Source organism: Littorina saxatilis, linkage group LG7 (genome assembly GCF_037325665.1).
Source record: "Littorina saxatilis isolate snail1 linkage group LG7, US_GU_Lsax_2.0, whole genome shotgun sequence".
In the NCBI taxonomy this organism is placed as follows: Eukaryota; Metazoa; Mollusca; class Gastropoda; order Littorinimorpha; family Littorinidae; genus Littorina; species Littorina saxatilis.
Window position 1 is genome coordinate 21865408 of NC_090251.1, and position 12783 is coordinate 21878190.

At 42.6% G+C, this 12783-nt stretch overlaps 1 protein-coding gene across 4 annotated transcripts in view; it reads right to left on the reverse strand.

The window, feature by feature from the left end:
• Positions 1-11563, reverse strand: part of LOC138970921 (uncharacterized) — a 52687-nt gene extending 41124 nt beyond the window's left edge. For 3 of the 4 annotated variants that reach the window (XM_070343502.1, XM_070343500.1, XM_070343503.1), the window contains exons 1-2: positions 11509-11563; positions 6401-6557 (exon numbers count right to left, since the gene is read on the reverse strand). In XM_070343502.1, coding sequence (XP_070199603.1) covers positions 6401-6402 — 2 coding nt within the window. In that variant the 5' untranslated portion in view covers positions 6403-6557; positions 11509-11563. Of the gene's footprint in view, positions 1-6400; positions 6558-11170; positions 11456-11508 lie in introns of those variants that run through there. The other variant, XM_070343501.1, reaches the window with a different exon arrangement.
• Positions 11564-12783: the final 1220 nt, after the last annotated feature.

Sequence of the window (12783 nt, forward strand, 5' to 3'; positions counted from 1 at the left end):
TTTATGATGTAACAATTGCACTCTTATAACACATAAAATAGTGGAAAAATAAGGGTGCAACAAATACATCATAGCTGGCTCTACTTTCTGTCGTCTTTGACATTCCAAAATGCACATGTACCTGTCAACCGGATGTGCAATGGGTTACCACAATTTCGAGAACTTGCACGAGAGTCGTTCAGTGCTATAGCTGAGTTTTAGTCTCGACTTGCCGAGACTATCATCACAGCGTCATAGATTTCATGACGTCTGTCATCCATCGCGTCACATTCTGGGGACGTAATCTGTTATGTTTCCTTCTATTCGCTGTTCTATTTCTCTCTTGTGATCAACATGACAAACCGTGGGTGTGTGAGTGTGTGTGCTCGTTGGTGCCGGCTCTCTCAACTAAAACAGAAGTCAAACTAGCAATCGTTAAAAACCCAGTCCGTCTGACCAGCACTGCTATGTTCAGGCTATGCTCATGTGAAGTTACAAGCTCGGTACAAACGCCCTTATCGGTACATCATCGACTACGATTGTTCTCTGGACAAGCTGTTTAATGCATTTTGCGAGTATTTCTAGCTCCTCTGCGGCGCAGTAGGCCCTATAGACGATGAAGGTGTCCAAGATCTCATGATATGCGTGTGTAACCACTTGGTGTTCAGTCAAATCCGTGTAAGAGGCTTTCAACTGACGGGGACAACCAAGCCACCATTATGCACCGACTTGACATAGATCAAGAGGCGTGCCTTTAGAATAAGGTACAGTACTCCTCGGATAAGGTGACCCCCCTTGGGACCAAAAAAAATCGTGATCTTATCCGAGGGACACGTTAACCGATCCTCGGATAGGATCAATTTCATTAGAAAAAATTGATCTTATCCGAGGAGATCAGAGTTTAGTTTGAGGCCTCATAAAAGACTTCCCGCCAATTGAAAGTCAATGACGTAATAATGGGCAGATCCGGAGCTAGAGAGAGACACACTGACATACATACTGACACTGACACATAGACCATCAGCTGCATTAGAGAGAGAGAGAGAGAGAGAGAGAGAGAGAGAGAGAGAGAGAGAGAGAGAGAGGGGAGGTGAGGTAAGACAGACATAGCAAGAGAGGAGAGACACAGACAAACTGATCATGACAGAGATAAAGAGAGCAGACGGAGAGAGAGACAGAGTTAAAAAGAGGGAGATCGAGAGAGAGAGATAGATTGGAGGCTGAGAGAGAGAAAGAGACATGATAGAAGAGAGAGAGATGGCCAGAGGGGCAAAGATAGAGAGAAAGAGAGAGAGGAGAGGGGTCGGAGACTGAGAGTGAGAGAGAGACAGACAGACCAGACAGAAACAGAGACCATGAGAGAAGAGAGAGAGGGGGAACGAAAGAGAGAGAGAGAGAGAGAGAGAGAGAGAGATAGAGAGAGCTTCCAAATATCTCAAATCTTCAACAATGTCTTTTATTTTGGCCTAAAATTGGCACTACTCAAATATCGCTTATGGCATTCATTACAACATGAGGTCAATTCTAGCCTCATGCACCTCTGCAGAAGGGGAGCGGGCACACTGCAGTTAGGGGAAGGGCTCCTAATATGGACCGGCTCCTAATATGGACCACCACCAACTAACGGCGCTAGAGCGTTCAAAAAAGTTTTATTCGCTGTATTCACCCTCTTTGGATAACTTGCACATGTCAAAAACACAAATCTCAAAACCGTTAGGCTTTTTCTCTTTTTTCACTTTTGGCAGCGTTCACTCTAAATTTGCCGCCTAAAACGGACACGTTTCTGTCTACAGCCAAAGCTTTTATCAAACAGAAATGGCTATATATGACAGCTAAAACCGTATTTGTTACATTTTAGCAGTGTTGACCCCGAGTTTCTACTGCACACAAAAAATAATAGCAAAATCTCAAAGTATGTGCGAGTCCCCTAATATGGACCACCTTCAACAAATCGAAGAAAATAAAAGCTAAAGGCTATTTTCATATAATTCATTAAGCCTTTCGCTTCCGACCGCGCATTTAAGCGCGGTCGGACCCTCACAGCAGTCGGACGCCCTGTTACTCAGGGGAAACAACCGAGAGTCCGCAGTTGCCTCGTTTTCGATAGCCAAGATGTCTGCCTCCATGTGGGTGCTGTTTTGAGTGAATTCGATTGATTTTGACGGATTTTATTGCGTTTTTCTGGACATCTTTGGTTCGATTCTCTAACATGGCGAATCGGCGCTATACTGTTGAGGAAGCTGTTCGTATGTTGATGGATATTCCCGGCAATGGAGATGAAAGTGAAGATGAAAATGTGGTGGGAGGCGAGGGAGACATTGTTCAAAATGAAAGGGAATTGAAAGTGACGAAAGTGAGAGTGATAATGATGATTTTGTACAACCATCCACGTCGCGTGGAAGGGGGCGTGGCAGAAGGGGACAAGGCAGGGGTGGGAGGGGTGGGACAGGTAGGAAAAGAACCGACACAGTTGATAATTCTCGTCAGGAAGATCCAACATTTCCACGTGAGTATCCTATATACATAGATGTTTCTTTCCTCTACTGTTGTCCTAACAGTTTTTATGCAATCTCAATTCAACACACTCTATTTTTAGAAATATCGTCAAAAATCTCATATTATGGCTAACCTGTTGCAAAAAAAAACAAGTCGCGTAAGGCGAAAATACAATATTTAGTCAAGTAGCTGTCGAACTCACAGAATGAAACTGAACGCAATGCCATTTTTCAGCAAGACCGTATACTCGTGGCATCGTCAGTCCACCGCTCATGGCAAAGGCAGTGAAATTGACAAGAAGAGCGGGGTAGTAGTTGCGCTAAGAAGGATAGCACGCTTTTCTGTACCTCTCTTTGTTTTAACTTTCTGAGCGTGTTTATAATCCAAACATATCATATCTATATGTTTTTGGAATCAGGAACCGACAAGGAATAAGATGAAAGTGTTTTTAAATTGATTTGGACAATTTAATTTTGATAATAATTTTTATATATTTAATTTTCAGAGCTTGTTTTTAATCCAAATATAACATATTTATATGTTTTTGGAATCAGAAAATGATGGAGAATAAGATAAACGTAAATTTGGATCGTTTTATAATTTTTTTTTTTTTACAATTTTCCGATTTTTAATGACCAAAGTCATTAATTAATTTTTAAGCCACCAAGCTGAAATGCAATACCGAAGTCCGGGCTTCGTCGAAGATTACTTGACCAAAATTTCAACCAATTTGGTTGAAAAATGAGGGCGTGACAGTGCCGCCTCAACTTTCACGAAAAGCCGGATATGACGTCATCAAAGACATTTATCAAAAAAATGAAAAAAACGTTCGGGGATTTCATACCCAGGAACTCTCATGTCAAATTTCATAAAGATCGGTCCAGTAGTTTAGTCTGAATCGCTCTACACACACACACAGACAGACAGACAGACACACGCACATACACCACGACCCTCGTTTCGATTCCCCCTCGATGTTAAAATATTTAGTCAAAACTTGACTAAATATAAAAATGAATAAGGCATATCTCAAAACTAAAATCATTCAACTATGCTGACAAAAGGCCAATAAAAATGTCTACATTAGTTTTGACTGGATATTTTTAATATTTACAAGCATAAAATAGCATTTTGTCTATATTTTCACTAATAAACTGAATAAATTGGATTATCCGCCCCTTGCGTAAAACATTGTCTGCCCCTTTTGAGTAATTTGTGGTATTATTGGAATCTCCAATCATATACCTACACATACATATATGTTTCTTTCCCCTACTGTTATCCTAACAGTTTTTATGCACTCTCAAATCAAAACACTCTTTTTTTACCAATATCTTCAAATAGTTCCGGAAGTTGGTTAAGAAGCTTGCTGGCAATAACCTTATAACTAGCCCTCGAGATTTAAAAAAAAAATGCAACGAAAAGTCTTCTTTTCGTGGAAGTTGATAATTTCACTTATTTTCACTCTGTTTTTGATAAGCTTCTTTAGTTTCCTGGTGTGCTTCAAATAATGCTCTCATCAACCCGAAACAGATAAATCTAGAGCATATTTTAATTAGGCTGACTTGTACACTAAGTTGTATCATGTTATTTTGAAATATAGGGGGCTTTTTACAGTGATTCGTGAAGGCCGCTTCACTGGTCCATATTAGGCGCCCAGGCTCCTAATATGGACCCTTTGTGATTTTTTCTGTATTTAAATTTTGCTGAATGTGTATCAAAGCTATTTTACTCTAATTAGGCCTAACGGTTAACCTAAGATTAACCTAAGAAAGAAGGACTACCAAGCACAAAATGAAACTTCTTTGCACGAAAACAAGCTAGTTATCAGCAATAAACAAAAAGTGGTCCATATTAGGGGCCCTTCCCCTACATCTGTCATCATCCACGGGTCTCACTCTGTCAAAGTGGTTTCCGTTGGCAATTTTGATTGGTTCAGCGACTTTTTTGGCGGGAACTATTTTCCAAGTTTTATTTGCGAAAGATTTCCTCATCCTCATCCTCTTTGGGGTAAAATAATCGGGCCAAATAATCTGATGACGTTTACATTTGTGCGTCACTTCTCTTTTGACGTCATATGGAAAAAAACTCTGTCAAGGCCGCAAAATTGGGAGATTTTTTTCCGTTTCAGTTTCGCTTGATCTTAAGCGGTAGTCTTCTGCATTTAGAGACCAGAACGGGGGTCACCTAAAAAGAGGTGTTCCCGTATCCGAGGTCACGCTAAGCGAGGTTTTCTTAGTCATACAAAGAAGGCTTTAGGTCGGGACGAACACCCTGATTGATGTTATCAGAGGTGTGACCTTAAACGGTAGTGACGTTAACCGGGGAGTACTGTATGTGCAGAGGTTAAGCCCCCAGTGCCTCATCTGAACAGACAATTAAAGCTTGATGTTTCCGTCACACTTTGTCTTTTAGATCTTCATGGGAATGGATATACAGGTAACACTCGTGATTTTTATATGGCTTGTATTTCAGTCAAGACCCAGCGGGAGTCCCTTGATATTCATCCACTGGGTCTTGACTGAAATACAAGCCTTGATACACACAGGCGCTAGCAGTGAGAGTGATTGAACATAATAACATGTGAGCAAAACTGTGTGCGAAACCTTACAAACCCCAAAAACAAACAATCAAAAAGTTCTTTTCCCTTACATGTCATTGATCAAAGTGTTCTGGCGTTTACTAGGTATTACATACCCTATTCACAGATTTTGACCCACGGTTGGGGTGGGTGTCTCCTTGATACAACGTACTTCACCCTATATGTATTAAGAATCTAAGAAAGTCACTGTAAATATCTCCTACTGTCTATTGTCCAAAATTCTTTCAAAGAAAATTCCAGAAAAAATAGATATACAATTTTTAATTAAAATTCTCTATGTTGTGTGTGCTGTTTGTGATTTTAGTTAAGTACATATTACTATCAGGGAACTATTTCCACAGATTAAACAAGTCGCGTAAGGCGAAAATACAATATTTAGTCAAGTAGCTGCCATTTTTCAGCAAGACCGTATACTCGTAGCATCGTCAGTCCACCGCTCATGGCAAAGGCAGTGAAATTGACAAGAAGAGCGGGGTAGTAGTTGCGCTAAGAAGGATAGCACGCTTTTCTGTACCTCTCTTTGTTTTAACTTTCTGAGCGTGTTTTTAATCCAAACATATCATATCTATATGTTTTTGGAATCAGGAACCGACAAGGAATAAGATGAAAGTGTTTTTAAATTGATTTGGAACATTTAATTTTGATAATAATTTTTATATATTTAATTTTCAGAGCTTGTTTTTAATCCGAATATAACATATTTATATGTTTTTGGAATCAGCAAATGATGGAGAATAAGATAAACGTAAATTTGGATCGTTTTATAAATTTTTATTTTTTTTTACAATTTTCCGATTTTTAATGACCAAAGTCATTAATTAATTTTTAAGCCACCAAGCTGAAATGCAATACCGAACCCCGGGCTTCGTCGAAGAATACTTGACCAAAATTTGAACCAATTTGGTTGAAAAATGAGGGCGTGACAGTGCCGCCTCAACTTTCACGAAAAGCCGGATATGACGTCATCAAAGACATTTATCAAAAAAATGAAAAAAACGTTCGGGGATTTCATACCCAGGAACTCTCATGTCAAATTTCATAAAGATCGGTCCAGTAGTTTAGTCTGAATCGCTCTACACACACACACACACACAGACACACAGACACAGACACAGACACACACACGCACATACACCACGACCCTCGTTTCGATTCCCCCTCGATGTTAAAATATTTAGTCAAAACTTGACTAAATATAAAAACAAGAATATTAATAACAGTTACATGTAAGCAAGACTGTTAACTTCATCTTCATTATTTCTGCCTTGGAATTTCCGCCTGGAGGAGATTTGCGATACTGATAGTTATAAAATTGTAACTCACATATTGACAAGAGACTTTGTTGTCAGTGAAGAACGCTGGTCATGCTCAAGAGATCAGGGTAGGCTGCAGATGGTGTTGATGTTGCCAAGATGCCCATGCAGCATGTTGTTTGTGTCACATCTTCCCTGTTCTCTTCTTGCTTTTACTCTCCTCCCCTCTGGAATCAAATACAAGAATGTTAACATTGATGATTTTAAGTTTAACACTATTTTCATATCATTGTTTGGCTATAATTCTTACCTGCTTATATAAATTACTGAAGGGGCTGAATCGGCACAAAAGATTTTTGTGTGCCTTGCAAACATTTCATCAGAATCATAGGAGGAGAGAGTTTTGTGGAGTGATAAAGTGAATAAATCAGCAAGCGCAGCAAGCTAAAAAGAGGATGTTCACTTGACAAATTACAACTCTTCCACTGTACATGATATACATTCCCCCAAGTTATTTCCGGAAAGTGTCTATTTTCTGAAAGAATGTTAATGAGAAGCTGAAAACCTGTCAGGCTATTCCTGCTCGTTAGTCTTGCCAGCCAACAGCTTCCAAAAACATTTGATTTTTTTTTTTTACCAATAGGGACGTTTAGAAACTGCGTTACCTATCAGCTACATCACGTACCAGGACACGTATCTCACATGCGGGTCGCGCTGCGTGTGGTGATTAGGGACCTGTTCACGTAGCAAACCCTTCCATACGTATGCGCAACGTATGTCAAATTTTATCAAGTCCAACCATCCGAGGAGGTTGTAAGGATGCTCAGTATTTTCTTGAATCTTTCCTTCACACTTCAGACCATGTTTCATAATTCTGGTTTGTATACATCGAAGTCGCCGATGTGTCAAGAACATGACCCCCCCGAACGGAAAGGCGCTGAGACTTACGTCACGTATCCTTCTGTTGGCCTATTGAGTGTGCTTGCCTCGATTCACTTCCAAAAACAGACACAGAAAGCAAAATACCGCTCGTTCAAATGTAGTTTGTTGTTAAATCTGTTCAGTGGAATGAATTCCATCCCTCCAGTAGGAAAAATCATGGAAAAGCTCCCCTGAAATGGATTTTAGTGCAAATGTGTCTGAGTCACGATGATACGTGAACACTGTGACCTTGTTTTTGACAACTTCTGAGCGTTAGATACCACGTTACGTGCATAATACACCCCTACCGTGTCGCTCACTGTGCGTGCTTCTGATACGGACGTGATCACGTATAAAACAACGTATTTTATATTACTTTAAAATCTAAATCTAAATCATTGAAATAAAGTATGAGACCTCCCCTTAAAGCATTTTCCTATATCCTGGCGCATTAACCACATTTGTTAGTTGTGTGGTTGCTTGACTAAAATTAAATAAATCGGGTGACCCGTTCCAACGGCTCTGCGATATCACAGCAAACCATGGAGCACGCAAGGACGACCCAAGCTAAATTTAGAAATGTCGGCTCGACCAAAATACTCCCAGGAAGCAATTACCTTGCGTGAGGAAGCATATGTTTAAAAATTAATGCAAAGGATTGAATTGAATACATTTTAACAGACTGAAAATTCAGCATAACAGTACTTGTAACCCTTTTCCCAGGAACAGATGAAGTCTGCTGAGTAACCCAATGCACACGTGTATCATGTGTGTGTGAGTGTGTGTTTATTTTGGTTAGTAAAACTGCCTTGCAAGAATGTGTTTTTTCATAAAGACTTTGTAAACGACCTGCAAAAAACATTCCGTCCAATTCATTTGAAGTGATGGCCAAGTTTGGGCTCGCACATGTGGGCATGCATGTACGCATGCACACCCACACTCACACAAACACACTCTCACACACCAATTTACAGGCAGACAGACAGACAGACACACACACACACACAAACACACCCGCACACACACAAAAACCACGCCCACTTACACGGACAGAGAGAGAGAGACAAACAGGCAGACAGAATGAGAGAAAAAAACTCCAAATCTTTTCTCGAACTAAAAGTTCAAGTCACAGCGACACCCACACAATGACAGCAGCAGTTTCAACACAGGGTATTTTTGCGGACTTCAGCGCACTGCCACTGTCCGCGATTTTTTTAAAGCACGAAATGCATGATGTTCGAAAGGAGTTTTGCCTTACTTTGATACGTGACGTGGAACCTAACTAACAGTTTTGAACACATTCCTCTGCGTGACTTATCTCAATAGGGATAGGTGAGGCCGGGGTAGGTGACGCAATATCTAAACCTCCCTAATAATTACAACTGTTATGACACGATTTCAAATTCAAGAGTTGTTCACAAGACTTGTGATACATTTTCTTGAAATTCTTACACTGTAAAACCTGACTAAATAGAGCAACGCCTTCATCATTAATAGAAACTACTGGGAAACATGACCGGACAAGGCTACAAGGCTACAGCAAGAGTCCACCGTCCCTGCAAAAACCATGTGCCTTGGCTTGTGCAAATGCAAAAATCAAGTCACATCGTGTAAGTAAAATTACCTCTGGTTATACAGTGTTCCACTACGGTCAAAAATAAAAACACACAAACAACGAAAGGCGACTCTGTCACATCATATCGATCTACTCAAAAATATTGATTCGATAATAATAATAAAGAGACCAAAAAGTAATGTACTCACGTTAAAATGACGAACACGGAACGAATAACAGCGACTTTTCGACCTAAGGGTCTTCTTACGGCACAAAAACACACACACACAAAAAAGAAGAAGAAAGACGATAGAACAGATAAAGAGGAGAATAACTGACAAAACAACTGCACTGCACAAACCAACAAATGACAAAGACAGAGAAGCAAGGGAAGCTACTCGAGGGGAAGCCAACAATAACACAGGCAAGAAAAAAGAGTTGAAAAGCGGCAGTTTTGAGGTCTGTAGACCAAACAAAATGTGGGGGGGGGGGGGGGGGGGAATGAATGGGAACGAAAGAGAAAACTCACGTACCCGTGCGGACACACACACACGCATGCGCACACACACACATACACACAAGGTGGAACAGCGGGGGGAAAGTTTAGATGAATCGGCGGATGTTAATTTCATCGGGGCAGGTAGTGCCGAGGGATGATATGATGTGGGACTCCCTGAGTTTGCGCTCGAAGGAGTCGCCACGTACTTGCCACAGAGCCATGACTCTGACATGATCAAGTGAGTGATTAACGGCGGTGAAATGAAGGGATACTGGCCTATTACGGGAATGACGGCCAGATGCTCGGAGAAACGCACCTCGAAGGTGCGCGCGGTTTCTCCGATATAAATCTGGCGACAAGAGAGGCAGACGATCGCATAGACATGGTTGTGACTTTGACAGTCAAACGTTCTGTTGACCGTGAAGGAGCCACGAGGGCCTTGGAGGCAGGTGTCAGAGTGGAGGAAGGGACAAGATTTGCAATTTCGTTTGGAACAAGGAAATGTCCCAGGGGCTGTGGGGTTGGTGGGACTGCGAAGACGGGATCTCACCAAGAGGTCGCGAACGCTGCGGTCTTTTCTGAAAGCACAGAGTGGTTTTTGAGCAAAAATCGAACCAACAGAGCCACTTCCTTGAAGGATGTGCCAGTTTGATTTCAGGATTCTGCTTACTGGCATGTTGTGGGGATGAAACAGTAGGGAAACGACGGGTCTGTCACTGTCCCTAGATGGTGTAGGACTGAGAGCGGACTCTCGACAGACCTGGGTAACACGCAGAAGGGCGTCACGGACGAGTGCATCAGGGTAGTTGCGGGCCAAAAAGAAAGACGTCATCAAGACAGACTGTTGGTGGAAGTCGTCGTCTTCAGAGCAGAGCCTCCGAAGACGAAGGAATTGAGAGAAAGGAATGCTGCTTTTGTTGGCAGGATGATGAGAAGAGTTGAAATCAAGGTATGAATGAGCGTCAGTTTCTTTGTAGAAGACAGAGGTGGTGAAGCGACCATGCAAGATGGAGATGGAGATGTCAAGAAAGACCACAGATGAGGAAGAGATGTTGAATGTGAACTTGATGCTGGGATGGAATGCTTGGATGAAGTGAATGAAATCGAGAAGGAGGGGTTCAGACAGAGAAGTGGCACCCAAACCATCGTCGACGAACCTCTTGTACAGTTCTGGAACTGGGCCAGAATAAGACTGTAGAATGAGGTGCTCAAGATGACCCATGAAAAGACATGCATAACTGGGTCCCATCTTCGTACCCATGGCGACTCCGCTGATCTGCTCAAACACCTGTCCGTCAAACTCAAAAGTGTTCAAAGTGAGAACAAGCTCAGCCAGGCGAACAAGTGTTGTGGTTGGTGGGTAGGCAGAATCAGTGGGACGACGATCCAGAAAGAATGTAAGGGCTTTGAGTCCGTCAGTGTGGGGTATGGATGTGTACAGGGACACAACATCCAACGTGAACAACAATTGGGGCTGAAAACTGGGATGGCTGTTGAGGTGTTCAAGAAGGTTGAGGGTATGAGTTGTGTCTTTGACGTACGTTGGCAGTGACTGTACAATGGGTTGAAGGAGGAAGTCCAAGTATTCCGAAATGAACTCTGTTGGACAGCTGCAGGCAGAAACATGGGTCTGCCTGGGGTGTTGGGTTTGTGTATTTTCGAGAGGAGGTAGAAAGTGGGCTGTTTAGCGACAGACTTCAGCAGAAGTTTGGCAGTGGCGGGAAGATTGTTGTGTTTGATCTGTTCTTTAATTGCATAATAATAACAACCTACAAATCACAACATCTGTGCTAAAAATAGATACTGGGATTTCCCCCAATGTCTCAAGGAGTCACATATATCAATAAATCCAAGTGTATGCTTACAAAAAGAAGAAATCATTTGCACAGGTTATACAGGATGGTCATCGTTGCAATCAGAACCGATTTGACAGTTAGTTTCAAGTTTCTGCTCTGCTTTCAGTTTTGACACATTCTCCGAAAGTGGCCGCCAAGAAGGCAAGATGGCAGCTTTGGCTTTGAGCTTCGATTCATCAAATCATAACTTCAATATTGTGGAGATTAATTGGACATAACAGAACATCATCGATTTCGCAAGAATAATGTTTTTGCCAATCCTTTGTTAATGTAAAACAATCTGTTGTTATGAACAAAGCGCAGAATCAGAAAATAAAACTGCGAGCAAAAGACAGCATGTACTACACCTTTTGTCGCTGGGGTGCTGCGCTACTGATTATCTTCCGGTTCGGTAGTGTCACGTGATTCAGGGGTGGATTGGGGGGGGGGGGGTGTTACAGGGGTTCCGGACCCCCCCCCCTCCCCCCGGCTGTAAAAATAAAAAGATTTTGTCTGTGAAAAAAAACCAAAAAAACATTTTCTGCGAGGTCTAACGAATGACGTCTCACAACGTGCGCGGTCGTCCTTGGGGTCAAGAAAGCCGCGGGCGCCCCCGCGATCATTGCGCAGACGACACTTCCAGCGTGAGAATGATGTCAGTACGTTTATTGTGGTGTCAGAGTGAGTGTGAGTGTCAGACGGTGAGTGTGATGGTGGTCACTAGCGAAAGAATGATGATGTGGTGTCAGAGTGAGTGTGATGATGGTGATCAGTGTGGTTTCACTGAGAGTGAGTGTGATGTTGGTGCCGCTAGCATAAGAATGATGATGTGGTGTCAGAGTGAGTGTGATGGTGGTGCCAGCGTGAGAATAAAAGAGTAGAGTCAAAGTGAGTGTGATGTTGGTGCCAGACGGAGTGAGTGTGATGGTGGTGCCAGCGTGAGAATGATGTTGTGGTGTGAGTGTGATGGTGGTGCCAGCGTGAGAATAAAGGAGTGGTGTCACTGAGAGTGAGAATGATGATGTGGTGTCAGAGAGAGAGAGTGATAGCGGTGTCAGATTGAGTGTGAAGGTGGTGCCAGCGTGAGAATGATGTTGTGGTGTCAGAGTGAGTGCCTGGTGGTGCCAGCGTGACAATAAAGGAGTGGTGTCAGAGTGAGAATGATGATGTGGTGTCAGAGAGAGCGTGATGGCGGTGTCAGATTGAGCGTGAAGGTGGTGCCAGCGTGAAAATGATGTTGTGGTGTCAGAGTGAGTGCCTGGTGGTGCCAGCGAGAGAATAAAGGAGAGGTGTCAGAGTGAGAATGATGATGTGGTGCCAGTCAGAGATAACGTGACGGCGGTGTCAGATTGAGTGTGAAGGTGGTGCCAGCGTGAAGATGATTATTTGGTGTCATGGACAGTGTGAAGGTGGGACCAGCGTGAGAATGATGAAGTGGCGTCAGCCGTGAGAATGATGATGTGGTGGCAGAGTGAGTGTGATGGTGGGGCCAGCGTAGGGTTAATGGAGCACACACACACACATACACACACGACACACACACACACACACACACACACACACACACACACACACTCACATGCACACACACACACACACACACACACACACACACACACACACACTTACACCCCTCACTCACG